Source organism: Rissa tridactyla, chromosome 1 (assembly GCF_028500815.1).
Source record: "Rissa tridactyla isolate bRisTri1 chromosome 1, bRisTri1.patW.cur.20221130, whole genome shotgun sequence".
NCBI classification, from domain to species: Eukaryota; Metazoa; Chordata; class Aves; order Charadriiformes; family Laridae; genus Rissa; species Rissa tridactyla.
The window spans coordinates 171,987,083-172,000,298 of record NC_071466.1 but is presented as its reverse complement, the minus strand read 5'-3'; the positions used below and the strand labels follow the sequence as shown (position 1 = coordinate 172,000,298).

The following is a 13,216-nucleotide window of genomic DNA, read 5'->3' as shown; positions in this document are numbered from 1 at the left end:
AGAATTGTAGGTATGAAAGGCCCAACAATCAAAACTATTCTGAAAACAAGTACACAACCTTACTACTGTCAATCTTTTCCTACTTTCCATCTTTCAAATCTTTTTTCTTAACTTTTTAAATAATGTCTTAAGAAAGTATCAGTCTTAAAATTGTATCCAAAAGGAGAGATATCTGTACATGATCAAAATGATTCAACTTGTTAGGAGACGAGCTATAGTAAGGTGTGGGGGGCACAACCTAAGCATACAGTATGTTCCACAGTATGTACATACTTAAGGACAATAAGAGAGAACTTATTTAACTCAAGAGGTTTTCATCATAAAATTTAGCTCATCCCTTCCCCTCAGCTGGAAGCTGTCCTCTTAGTTGTCAGATGATTTGTGTGGTGAGACACTGAAACCATGGCTCTACAAAAAGTGTGAAATAGATGTATATTTGACATTAGTCACGAAGAGATTTTCTTGACTTAGGGAATCAAACATAAATAAAATGGTCAGATGTTACAACGTTCAGCAAGGGCTGATAGGAAAGGACTTCTGGTGGGCATGTTCAAGTACTACCAGAATCATAGAATGGTTAGAGTTGGAAAGGACCTTAAAAATCATCTAGTTCCAACCCCCCTGCCACGGGCAGGGACACTTCCCACTAGACCAGGCTGCTCAAAGTCCCATCCAGCCTGGCCTTGAACACTTCCAGGGATGGGACATCCACAACTTCTCTGGGCAACCTGTTCCACTGTCTCACCACCCTGACGGTAAAAAATTTATTCCTAATACCTAACCTAAATCTACCCTCTTCCTGTTTAAAACCATTACACTTTGTCCTATCACTACCTTCCCTGATAGAGAGTCCCTCCCCATCTTTCCTGTAGGCCCCCTTTAGGTATTGAAATGCTGCTGTAAGGTGTCCCCGGAGCCTTGTCTTCTCCAGGCTGAACAACCCCAGCTCTCTCAGCCTGTCCTCATTGGAGAGGTGCTCCAGCCCTCTGATCATCTCCGTGTTCCCCCTGTGGACCCGCTCCAACGCAGCATTATTGTCCTGTGCTGCCCATGCAAAGAGGCAGCTGAGCTACCGTGCAGATACCTTATCCTCACGGTGAAATTAAGCACCAGGAGAAATAGCTGTTCTTTTTCCATAACAGTGTGCACAATGTGTAGCACAAAGTTGCATCTACTTGAGTATGACTGGATTACCAAGAAGCAGCATCGTCACATGGCAGATGTGCTCTGATAACTCTGTACTAGTTTACCATGACTAACACAGCTTAAGCTACTTCTGATTTTCAAATTACGTTACCCAGACTAGCCCTCATCTCCTGGCTCTACAGAGCACTAGATCTTAACCACAAAGCCACAGCCAAAATGGGATCCTGTGCAGGGTTCTGTTTTCCAATTTGTATCTCCCAGCCCCGGGAACGATACAGTGTCAGACGGCAATCCCTCCAGCATGCTACTGAGACAATTTTTCCTGCATTTCATCCGACTTTGCTGAATTAACAATTTGCCTTATTTTGCGCCCACTTTCATCAACCGAGGCATCAGTGGAGACCGGGCACAGCGGCCCGTAACCGCGTCCGGGCACGGCAGCGCCACGACGCCAGCACCCGGACGCTCCAGCCCGGGCCCCCCGGCCCCGCCCGGCCACCGCCGCCCCCGGCCCGGCTGCCGGGGCGCGCAGAGCGCGGCGATCTGGGCCCCCTTCCTCACAGCATCCCCCGCCCCTCGGCCTCACCGCTCCCCGAGGACGGCGGAGGCCGGTGCTAGGCGACGCCATCAAACTCTCCCGCCGGCTCCGCTCCCGGGGCGGGAGGGGGCCGGATACTCCTTAGGCGCGGGGAAAGACAACGCTCTGGCGGCACGACAGGCCCTCCGGTGCCAGCCGGGCACTCCCAAGCCCGAGGTACAGCACGGCCACACGGCGGGGGGAGACGGGCTGGGCTGGACAGGGCGCGACCCCGCTCGGGCGAACGGCTTCACCGGGGCAACGGGCCGGCGGCGGACTGCCCGCCCCAGCCTGCCCCGCGCCTCCTCCGGGAACCACAGCTCCCGACACGCCTCGGGCTCCGCCGTCCCTGGGAGGCGGCCGGTTTCCCGACAGCCTTTCCGGTCGGAGGGTGGTGGGGGTACTGGGCGCCTGCGCTGTCTCTGGCGGCGGTGGAGCGATCTGTGGGCGGCGGTGCCGGTAGCAGTGAGGCCGCTTCCCCCGCGGCCTCAGGTAGGGCGGGCAGCGGCGGGCTGTGCCCCCCGCAGACGGGATTCAGGGGGCGGGAGGGCTGGGTGCGGGGTAGCTGCTGCTCCGCGGTAGTTCCCCGCGGCGCCGGATGGGCCTCGCTCCACCGGCCGGGCCTCAGCCGTGAGCCCCTCCGTGTCTGCGGAGCGGCCTCGGCCCCTGGCCGCGCCTCCGCGCCGCCCGAGCGGGGCAGCGGCCCGCTCCCTTCCGTCGGGCTTGCTGCCGGCGGCCGCTTGCCCGGCCCCCTCCGCCCGGCCTTACCTTTCCTGCCTGGTCCCAGGGCCGCGGGCAGCGCGCTCGTTGCCGCACGACGGGCTGCCCGGGCGCGGCGTGTGCTGTACCTGCGAGCGTGCAATGGTCGCGGACAGAAGGCGGCTTGCAGAGCAGTACAGGGAGAGATCATGTCTGTAAACTCGGATCCATGGGGTACTAGTGAACGGCGAGGAAGTCTGAGCATTGGTAGTAGTCTAATGGCCCAGAAAGTTTGGGATCCTGTGTTCTAGCTACATGGGTGCAAACACATCTTTTAAAATATGTAAAAAAAGGAAAAACAGCATCCGTTTGAGGGGGGGTTGGTCTCTTCTCCCAAGTAACAAGCGATAGGACAAGAGGAAATGGCCTCAAGTTGCGCCAGGGGAGGTTTAAATTGGATATTAGGAAAGATTTCTGCACTGAAAGGGTTGTCAAACATTGGAACAGGCTGCCCAGGGAAGTGGTGGCATCGCCATCCCTGGTCGTATTTAAAAGACGGGTAAACATAGAGCTTAGCGACATGGTTTAGTGGTGGTTTTGTCAGTGTTAGGTTGATGGCTGGACTTGATGATCTGGAAGATCCCTTCCAACCTAGGCAGTTCTATGATTCTCTGTATTCACTCAACAGATGTGGAGAGCTGAAGAGGATTTAGGTTTTTTTTCTTAATGGGAAGAGAAAGGTGATCATAATGTCATCTTTGGACTTTTTGTTTTCTTTTTCTTTGCTGTCTCTTGATTAGTGTTGATATTTAATGACAGCTGGCAAGACGCAAGACGCTTGGCACTCCTTATAGTTACATAACTTGTTCCAGTCATGGCACAACTCGTAGTTCTTGACTGAAAGTAAAGACTTTTATACCTCAGACAGAGATTGGTTAATTAGAGCTCTGTATTGAGTAAAAAAAAAGCAAACTGTTTAGTTAGGGAAGGGGAAGAGACCGGGTTACGTTTCATGAATGGGAAATGTTACTAAAAATAAATTTCATTATGCTTTAGTGTAAAACAATGTTTTCTTAGCAGGAGGGACTTTTATAGGTAGAGCAGGTCATCCACAGAGAATAATGCTGCCTTGCTACAAGATGAGCTTTCAGAAAATTTATCCCCCTGTGATACAGAAAATAGCATAATCCATTGATGTTAGGATACTTCTGAATAGGAACTCTCTTTATAAAATCCTCTTCATTGGTTTACAAGCTTTTAAGGCCAGTATAGCTATTTAATGTGCTTTATTTAATGTTCTCCAGCATTTTCTGAGTGTTGCTCTGTTAGAGAATCAACAGAAAATACACCATTATATATACTGGCAGTGAAACCACATCTAGATTATAATTGTGTAGTGCAGCTAGTAAAGAAGATTGAAGCAGAGCTAAAAGGAATTTTGAGGTGGGCATGAAAACTTCCAAAAGTGAAAAAAAGAGTGAAAAGAATGGAAATATTAACCTTAGGCAAAATTAGAAAAAGTTTAAAATACAGAATGGTTTGAAGCAAGTGAATTAGTTTTTCTTTTGTTCTGTGTCACATCTAATTGCGTGACAAACTTTGTGTAAGTGGATCTTCTTTTAGTGGGAATACATGCTTGTAGTTCTGGACCCAAAGGACATTTTAGCTCTGTAATACACAGCTTGACCTACCCTGGTAGAAGAGTCAGGCATCCATGTTAAACCACAGTTTTGATAACAGTATGCCATTTCAAAGACCTAATACAAAAACTACAATATGAAAGACCTAATGGAATGTTATTAAAAATACCGCAAGAAGTCGTATACAGATCAAGCATACTAAATAAGGACATGCATAGCAAAGCGTAAAGGCTGTCTTTTCAGCTAATGCCACCCATGTAGCTTTTGTTCATTTATTTTTTGCAGTTAACAAGCATGCAGTTTCTGCTGCTGTATTTCTAGAACACTGAGTGTTGATCAGCATTATTTTTGAGACACTATTTTTGCATCGGTATCCTATGAGGAAACAAATCACATTTTATGTAGTTATGTAGTATTCTTTTCTTATTGTTTGAATGTATCAAAAAATAAAAAAAAACCACACCCCCCTGCTAAAGGTTTGACTTTGAAGTGTGAGATCCTGTTAATCATTTTAAGCTATAAAATATAAACCGTACCTATGTGCTTTGTATTTTGACTGTTGCGCCAGTTGCATTGAACAAATTGAAGCTAAACCAGTATCTTCATCTCATCCGTTTTTGAATTGTTTTATGTTTTGATCCTTGGTTGTACCAGAGTACCCTAAAATGTACCGAGTGTTAGTTCAGCTGCTTGGTTGCCAGCAAGTTCTTCACAGTCTTTGCCCTGGGAAATCTTTCCTCTGGTCTGCAATGTGTGTTCTGACTCCATGTCAGAGCTGCCATTCCTCATCTAGTTGATCTTTCAGAACTGTATGAAGAGAAGGCTGGGGGCCATCGCCATGCTGGGGAATGAAGAGTTCTTCAGATTAGTCGCATTCCTCTTGATCCTGTAGTATTTGCAGAGGAAAGTTGCCACAATAAAACTTGTTATATTTATTCTGCTCTAGGATCTCAGCAAGATGGAAGGGGAATCTAGGCACGTTTTATATTCTTCCTCCCATCTTCCCAAATACTGCTTGCCGCCTTCTATATAAGATTCAAGCCTAATCACTTAAATCTCAGCTGTGCATCTAAGTTGTTTCATACTGGAGTTGTACCTTGGAATAACATTTTTAAGAGAAGGTAAACTTAAAGGCTAAGTTAAATCATAGTTTTGTTTCTGTTGTCCCTTTCTATTTCTGTCATTAAACACTAGTATGAAGTCAGCAGAAAAAATATTCAATTTAACCAAAAATAAAAATTCAGCAAGGGTAGCAATTAGGAAAGACAAATTAGAACATTAGCAGAGCCTCAAAAGCTGGATTAAAATGCCATTTTTAAGTAACTGTGCTACTAGGTTTGGTAACCCATTGTATATATCTCTGCTGATATTCATCAGTTCAGCCACCAGCTCTTAGATGAACTTCTTATTCACCTGTTTAAAAATAAATCTAGGAGTGGTTTTAACAGTTCTTTGTTTTCACTCACCTTTGATAATTTGACAGTTTTCTTTGTGAACTGTAAATGCATTTTAAACAGTTCAGAACTTCAGTGGTTATCAAAGTATATGTCTCCAGAGTAAATGAGATGCACGGCTATTTTTTGGCAGCTCCTTTGTGTATGTCTGTCTCTTCACTGGCTTTAGAACTCCAAACAGGAGAGTGGGAAGCCTACATTTTATGATTAGGTATGTGTATAAATGCTCATTAGTTTGTTTTCAAAGCTTCTCAAGAAACTGCCTGATCCATATGCAAACTGCCTGTTTTTTGTTTCCAGCAGCCTAATTAATATAACACAAAATTAAGTTCCTTGAGATTTACATAATATTTATGCATCACATTGCACACACAAAGCCCTGTTTACCAAAGTGACTCTGTGGAGTTACAGACTGTTGCCTTACTTATGCTTACATCATCATCTCCAGAGAACAGTTGCAGCTTGATTATGGTTGAAAATGCTAACATCTTGGTATGAATGAAAAGTGTCAGGTGTATTTTTAATATCTATGAATACTTAATAAAGTGTGAATGGAAATATTCTCCAAATATGAGATTTTAAAAAAAAAAAACAATCTTTAGATTGTAATAACTGATGTTCTGTTAACGAGCAGTGGATAAGGTGAAATTTTAAAGAAGTCTTCTGACAGCTTGAACTGACTTTCAAAATATTGACTGCACGATAAGCTGCAAATATCAATAATATGTCAATTATGCTGGGTATTTTCAGGAGCAGTAAGAGCTTTCATACAGAAGCTGGGACAGGTTGAAACTTTGCCGTTGTGACATCTGTTTGAGATGAATTTTAATGGTCACATTTGTTCCTGTCAGTTTCTGTGGAAATCCTGAGCAGGATTAGGTGGATTGTACAACCTTTTCCCCATACAGAAGTGCCATGGTCCTTAAATTCTCTATTACTGCCACTACCGATGTCTTTTCTAAAGAAGTAGTAAGTGGCTTGCATAGAGCGTTTTCTTTGAAGTAGGATTGATCGGAACAGAAGTTGTTATTAACGCCTTTCAGGGTGTAAAAGTGCCATTACCCATAGAAGAAGAATTTTAAATGTATGTTTAATTTTCCAAAGTTAGGTAGTAACATATGTCTAGTCAACACAAATATGTTTGCTGCTCCAAGGGCCTGTTACTGATATAAGGTGACAGGTAGCATGTTTATTGGTGATAGCTAATTACGGAGTGCTAAATAGCCATTGCATATTTAGGGATTGCAGCTGTATTGCTGCCTAAATACATAACTTCCTAATTTTTCCTAAATTCATATGGGCAGAAAACGGCTTCCACACTCACAAATCTTTCAACTGAGGATACTCTTAGAACATCATTATGCATTTTTTTTATTTGGGTTTAATTTTCTGTGCAGACTACTGTATTTTGCAGTATGTGGTGCTAAACTGTCTGTAGTGTCATGGGTTTGGTGGTGATTGTGGAGAAATATCTTGTTTTCCTGTTTTTCTAAAAGTAGGTTGTTTTGGGGAGGTCTGTGTTTGATTTTGTTACGTCTTACTCTTCTCTGTAATTCTTGAAGAAGACTGAATGAACTGGTATAGGGTTCTCAAGAAGTTGGAAGAGGAAAACTACATGCGTTACAAGCCGAGCTTCCTTGAGAGCTCTGATTCTTGTCCGTACTTTCCACTTAATGTCTCTGTACACACATGAAAACAGTAGAGTGCAAAATGCAGATTTCTGAGCCCAACAGCTTGAGAAAATTAGGCTAACAATAAGGTGTTTTGCAGTGCTTGTGAATTCTGTTTTTCCACAGTCATCTCTCACGATTGTGCAGTTTCTGTCTCACAAGGCTCGTCTTGCTGCTTATTGTTTTCAGCTGTATAACAATTTCAGACGTGGTCAGATATTGCTATAAATTAAAACATCCAACAGAAATCTTGGTAATACAGTATGGGCTTATCCCGATTTCATCCAGCCAAATGGGGGCTCTGTGGCTGTACCATAATTGATTGAACTGTCAGTCATACGGCACAAGGGGTGGTTAAGGTATCTGATGGGCAGTCTTCCAAGCCGTGAAAGTAGCAAGTAGATGAGATGAAAAAATAATTTGAGGGACAGTCAGTCTGTTTACATGTATTGGAGCAGTCAGTGATGTCGTTCTCCATTAAAGCAAGCCTGTGTTAATGGACAAGTTGTTAGGTGTTGTTTTACATGTTTTTATCAATACATCTCTCACTGGGAGTGGTGAAATACTAACATTTGCATGTCCATACTTGGACTTGGGTTGATAGCAAGTTTCAAAATGTCTATTGGGCAAGAAGGGGAATATATCCACTCAATTGAGCAGCCCAGTCGTACCAAGGCTTCAGCACCCTTTTGCACATCTGTGATCTATGAGGTTCTCAGCCTTGCAGCCTTATATGGTTGCTTACTTTCCAACATTAAACTGATAACGAATTAATTGGTGTGAAAAGAGTGATGGCTGCCAAATAGCAATTACTGTTTTCCACTGCATTTAATGGCAGACATACTTTTGCTTGGCTTACCAATTACATATGAGCTTTTATAAGCCTCCCTCTGTTTTATTCTTGCATTCTCAACACATTGATCGTTCGAGGTTTGAAGCTTGAGTTTGGTGGTGGACCCAGCTGTAGTAGCAGATAGGAAGTAGTTGTTCTGATGGTGAGCCTTCCTCAAAGTCTGCTGTATTATGCAAACATAAAGGACTGTAAAAACATCTTTTCCATATTTATGCTTTAATTCAGCAAGAACATTAAACTACCATGTAATCAGACCAGGTGGAAAAAGTAACTTTCCTAACTTTATGTATCTTTACAGAATATTTCAGGAAAATAAGACCTTAGAATGCCGGAATGCAAGTCAGAAGTAGAAGTATCTGTGCTACAGTTTTGTGCGATCTACAGATAGTACGTGGCCTTGCATTTCCCACTTTTCTCTTTGTGCTTGCCTTGGAAGCAGATTGCTGGAAAATGGGGGGGTCGTAGGATTTCCGTTATGCCTGGCTGTTTCCAAGACCTTCTAGTGCTTTTGCACACAACAAAAATTTGAGAGGAATACGGTGTGATACGTTTGAAGCTACCAAGCTTGGTACAGTTCAAGCAGCGTGTTGTGTGACTTGCTGCTAAAATCAGACCAATGCATTTTGTTGCATGTGTTCATTCCTTACAGTAAATTTAGTAAGCTGTTCAGAGTTGCCTGGAGTGGCTGTAGCTGAAATACTTGTCTTGAAATGCATTTGCAATCGTATCTTTGATTGAAATGTGCATGTAAAGGAGAAGGTGAATTGCAAATTAAAAAATTGTGATGTTAAAGGTGAATTTTTTCTGGAGTTCTCAGACAGGTTTCTCTGATTGTCACTTAAACCTGACTATGGATGTAGCTAAAATCTTCATTTCTTTATGCCCAAGAGTTCACTTTCTTTCAAATGAGAACAGTATTTTCCCTACAGTTGGCATGTAGGTAAATGTAGCTCTGTCAGGGAACAGCATGGTCAGTAGTGATGTAAAGGTAGGGTTCTGCGTGGAAGAAATACTAGAAATTCAGAGCAAAAAGAAAGGCTTGTGAAAGCATCAGAATTGCGTAGGATTAAGGGATAAGTAAAGAGGCTGTCTTGACATATATTCTGTGTAGGGAAAAGTAAAAAGCTACAAAAAGTAGTTGAGGAGCTAGCAATTAAGGTTGGTTAAGCTTTTCCTTTTGATAGGAGCCTATACTTAGGAATCTATCCTTTTTTTTTCCTAGTTGGGTAGCAGTAGCTGTTTCTGAAATAGGGTGTTAAATAATCACCTCAGAGTTACTCTTTGATACGCAAAGCAGTATCTGCAAGGGCTTGCTGCTTCAACCAATACGGTAAACCTGTATTGTTAATGAAGAAGTCTCAAGTCATCAAAAACCTACTCATCTTCTGATGCTTTTTCTTAAAGGGTGAATTTAAATAAACCTTACAGTTGGTTATGCATGGCAATATTATCTTGTCCACTAATTTTTGGAACATGATGTTTAAAAAAAACTTAGGGTTGTGTGTTGGAAAATCATTCCGTGTTTGTTGTAAGTCCTTTTCAGATGTCTCTGCTTTTCAGTAGAACTAGTAAACTTCAAGAAGTAGGAAGTGCACTGTTCAGAAGCCGTTTAAAACAAGGAGTTTTGAACTCTGTTTCTAGCAAGGTGAGAAACAGAAGCAGCTTCTCCATATTCTTTGGTGTGGGGGAGTTGAAGTTCGAAAGTGGGCTGTCTTTTCATGTATTCCTGCAGTATGCTTTGTTTTCTTTTTTTTTTTTTAAATAAGATTTCTCTGGCTGCCAAGAAGACCATAAATGCATTCAAACTTAATCTTGGGTTAGTGGTTTAGAGTACTCTGATTCAGCCTGGCAAAAAGATGTAGCAGTATCCTTTAACATTTAACGTTGTTTGGTTTTTTCCTTTTTTTTATTACAAAGGTGGTGGCAGCTTTGAAAACAGACTCTTTCTTAGTTGAAGTAACACCAATAGCCAGTGCTCCAAGTACTTCAAAAGAAAAAAACAACCTTCACTGCCATTATGTGAGTAACGCTGAGTGTATTGGTTTGATTCCTTTTAAATGATCTTTGTCCTGGTTTTTAGTTTAACTGCACCTGCATCTTGTTGCACTTGTATTCCTTCTTGTACCACTGCTGCCTTATCACTAGTTGTGATAAGGTGATTGTTGTGCTCTCAGGGCCGGGCTACAAACCACAACCGAGATTACCTATCTGTGTGAGAGATCACTGTAGCCTATTTTTAGAGGATAGTATGCTTAAATCTGAACACAATTAACAAACCTCAACAAACCAACAAAAAAAACCCCACCCAACTCACCAGCGTTGCAGGGCTTAAGATAATAAAACAGACTATAGCTTTCAGATAACTAATCAGCTTTAATGTGTGAACCCTGATAGACAGAAGGCTGATGTTTTTATGTATTTATGGATCCACATTATCCAGCTAATATTTGCTGTTCTGTGTCCTTACAGATGTTACCTCTCTGTAGTTTGTGGGGAAATGGTATATATTTTTGTTCAGTCATCTCTGCTTTTCTCAAAACTAAGTCAGTGTTCAACTGCCTGTAGCTTTTCAGTATCTTTGGTCCCAACAATTGCCAGTAATCCATGCTGTATCAACCAGTGGTCAAAAAGAATGCCTTTGACCTTCTTTTCTTCCAAGGTAGAACAGTGGTTTCAAACAACCCAATACATAGTAATTTTACCTTTTGATCAGGTCACTCATGTAGTATTTTTTTAAATAATTGTAAAACTGCTGTTTAATAATTTCTAGGGCTTAGGAAGTTTATGCGAGATGAGAGAAAATAATGTAAGATAAAGTTCATTTGTAGTGTCTTTTTTGCATGCTATTTTTCTTTAGACAGGACTCTCATGAACATTCAGTGACACAGGAGCAATTGGCAGAGTTGAGGAAAAAAAATGACTTTTTCATGAACTTCTATGAAGAATGCCAGTGAGCAAAGTGTGAGCTTCAATGGTAAGTTTGACTTTTTATTATTACTAATGTCCTTCTTTGCCCATTCTTGAACACCTATATTTATGAAGTTCTTCAAGTTTCCTTCAAGTTTGTTCTTCAGAATGTATGAAATTTTTTTTAATTGCTTTTGAAATATTTTGAGAAACACCTTTAAGCCTAAGAAACATGAATAATTAACACACTGTCTTTTTGATAACTTAGTATTGTGCACCAGTATGTTAATTTACTCACAACTCTAGAGAACTTAATTTTCATAGTTCTCCGGTTTGCAACATTAACTTGAATTGCATAGCTGTGTGCTAAAAACTACATCACAACTTAACAATCAATCTTCTTTTTGTAGTAAAAGGTGAACTATAGCAGTGTATCCAGCTCGTGTGAGGACTTTTTAGGGGTGAGACTTTCTAATGAGAGCATTTCCTCTAAACACTAAATTCTGGAATGTATTTAGTTAGTGTTACTGATTTTTGGATATGTAGTATCATTAACTTCTAAAATATTGGATATCCTAATTTGACTTTATTTATTAAGTTTAGTTTTTAATCAGTAAAACTGCTCAAGTTTCTGTCCATATATTTCAGCTTTTGTCCATGAAAACTCTTAGAGAAGATGGCTGATGTAAGGCTGAAGGAAGCAGCACTAATAGTTGGTGTGGTGGCAGCCTGCTACTGGAACAGTCTCTTTTGTGGCTTCGTTTTTGATGATGTTTCAGCAATTTTGGACAATAAAGATTTGCATCCTTCTACTCCGTTAAAAAATCTATTTCAGAATGACTTCTGGGGCACTCCAATGTCTGAGGTAAACTGTTTGTGAAACACTTTGAGGAATTTAGAAAATGGAAAAAAAACCTTGCAGAGAGTTTTTACACTTCTTTCCCTAATGTGGTTTTAACAGAATAGTGTGTTTCAGATGGAATTTGGTGATGTTAGTGTCTTGTACTATGAGATCAGGAACAAATGTTACTTATACTGTTTCCCTTTGTTCAGTAAAAGAACTTGTAAGAAAATCATATATCATGCTTCAAGATGCTATGTGTTACCTAATTCCAGTATCGAAATTGGACAACTGACCGTTTTCCTTTCTCCTCCTGCAAAAGCTAGACATTGACATACGAGGGTATTTATTTTTAATTGCAATCTGGAAGGAAAGATGACACTCTTAAGCAACAAAGCAAGGACTTAGTGAATGGGTATTGAATACATTAAGTTTATTTGTGTAAGTATGTTTAAGTGAATTTGGAGTTTTTGGTTTGTAGCCCACGTAGAGTGGCTATGTTTTTATCTGAAAAGCTGCACTGGCCTTAAAGTTCTTGATAAACATCTTTAAATGGCAACAGATAAAGGATTTACATATAGTTTAGAAGATTACACGTGGTGCCATTGCTGAGCAAATTAATAAAAATTCTCTAACAGTCATAGGTGTTTTGAATAACAAGGCATTCCGCCTTGTAGTCTTCTCTTTTGTTATGTCCATAACATATGGGGTTAGTTCATTGTGAGATACTAACTGCTAGCTCTACAAATACGATTCGATACATAGTTTTCGTATAACCCTGTAGTGAAAGCTTCCAGACTCTTTTTCAGATGGCACCTAGTCCTGTAGTCATTGAGAGTAAGTGGGTTCTGAAACTCATCCCAGTAAAATTTCAAGTAGTATTTTTCAACGTGTTTTTACTCAAAAAAAACCCCTAACCATGTGGAGCAGGAGAATGCCGTCTCATTCAGTATTGATTTTGCGCTTAAAACCAACTGAAAGTCAGGTTAATTTTAACTAAATGAAGTCAGATTAATTTTATTGTTCATGGCTTTTAAAGTACTTTTTCCTATCTTGTGTTCTTGCCTGTACATACCTGCGGTTTGGTTCCCTGCAATCCCTCTCTGCTGCCCTCATTTTTTTTTCTTACATTTTCTTCCTTTGTTTTGTGGACATATCCAGCAAAAAATCAACAGGCTGTGGGTTGACAAATGCATTTTGGTACAGGAAGATGGTGTTAAGTATAGTTTTTAAAAGTGTTTATGCATGGAGTAACTGGCAACAGACTGGTAGACATATTGAAAATATGTAGGTAATACATTTAGCTCAGTGCACCAAATTTTTATTTTATAAAATATTGGTCTAAAACATGAAATGGCAGAGTAATTAAGGTACTTGAATAACACATTAAAACTATGTGGAACTAGGAAAAATAGTCAGAATTAACTTA

The 13,216-nt window shown here is 41.0% G+C and overlaps 2 protein-coding genes across 11 annotated transcripts in view; one reads left to right on the top strand and one right to left on the bottom strand.

The window, feature by feature from the left end:
• LOC128907809 (centrosomal protein of 290 kDa-like) overlaps positions 1 to 2,026 on the bottom strand; it is a 53,577-nt gene extending 51,551 nt beyond the window's left edge. For all 4 annotated transcript variants that reach the window (XM_054197121.1, XM_054197143.1, XM_054197128.1 and 1 more), the window contains exon 1: positions 1,733 to 2,026. The gene's annotated coding sequence lies outside the window, so the exon portion shown is untranslated. The remainder of the gene's footprint in view (positions 1 to 1,732) is intronic.
• A 56-nt stretch (positions 2,027 to 2,082) lies between these two features.
• TMTC3 (transmembrane O-mannosyltransferase targeting cadherins 3) overlaps positions 2,083 to 13,216 on the top strand; it is a 33,472-nt gene continuing 22,338 nt past the window's right edge. The window contains exons 1-4 of one of the 7 annotated variants that reach the window (XM_054204305.1): positions 2,083 to 2,215; positions 9,957 to 10,058; positions 10,901 to 11,013; positions 11,595 to 11,811. In XM_054204305.1, coding sequence (XP_054060280.1) covers positions 11,623 to 11,811 — 189 coding nt within the window. In that variant the 5' untranslated portion in view covers positions 2,083 to 2,215; positions 9,957 to 10,058; positions 10,901 to 11,013; positions 11,595 to 11,622. Of the gene's footprint in view, positions 2,216 to 2,322; positions 8,427 to 9,569; positions 9,685 to 9,956; positions 10,059 to 10,867; positions 11,014 to 11,594; positions 11,812 to 13,216 lie in introns of those variants that run through there. The other 6 variants (XM_054204271.1, XM_054204317.1, XM_054204289.1 and 3 more) reach the window with 6 other exon arrangements.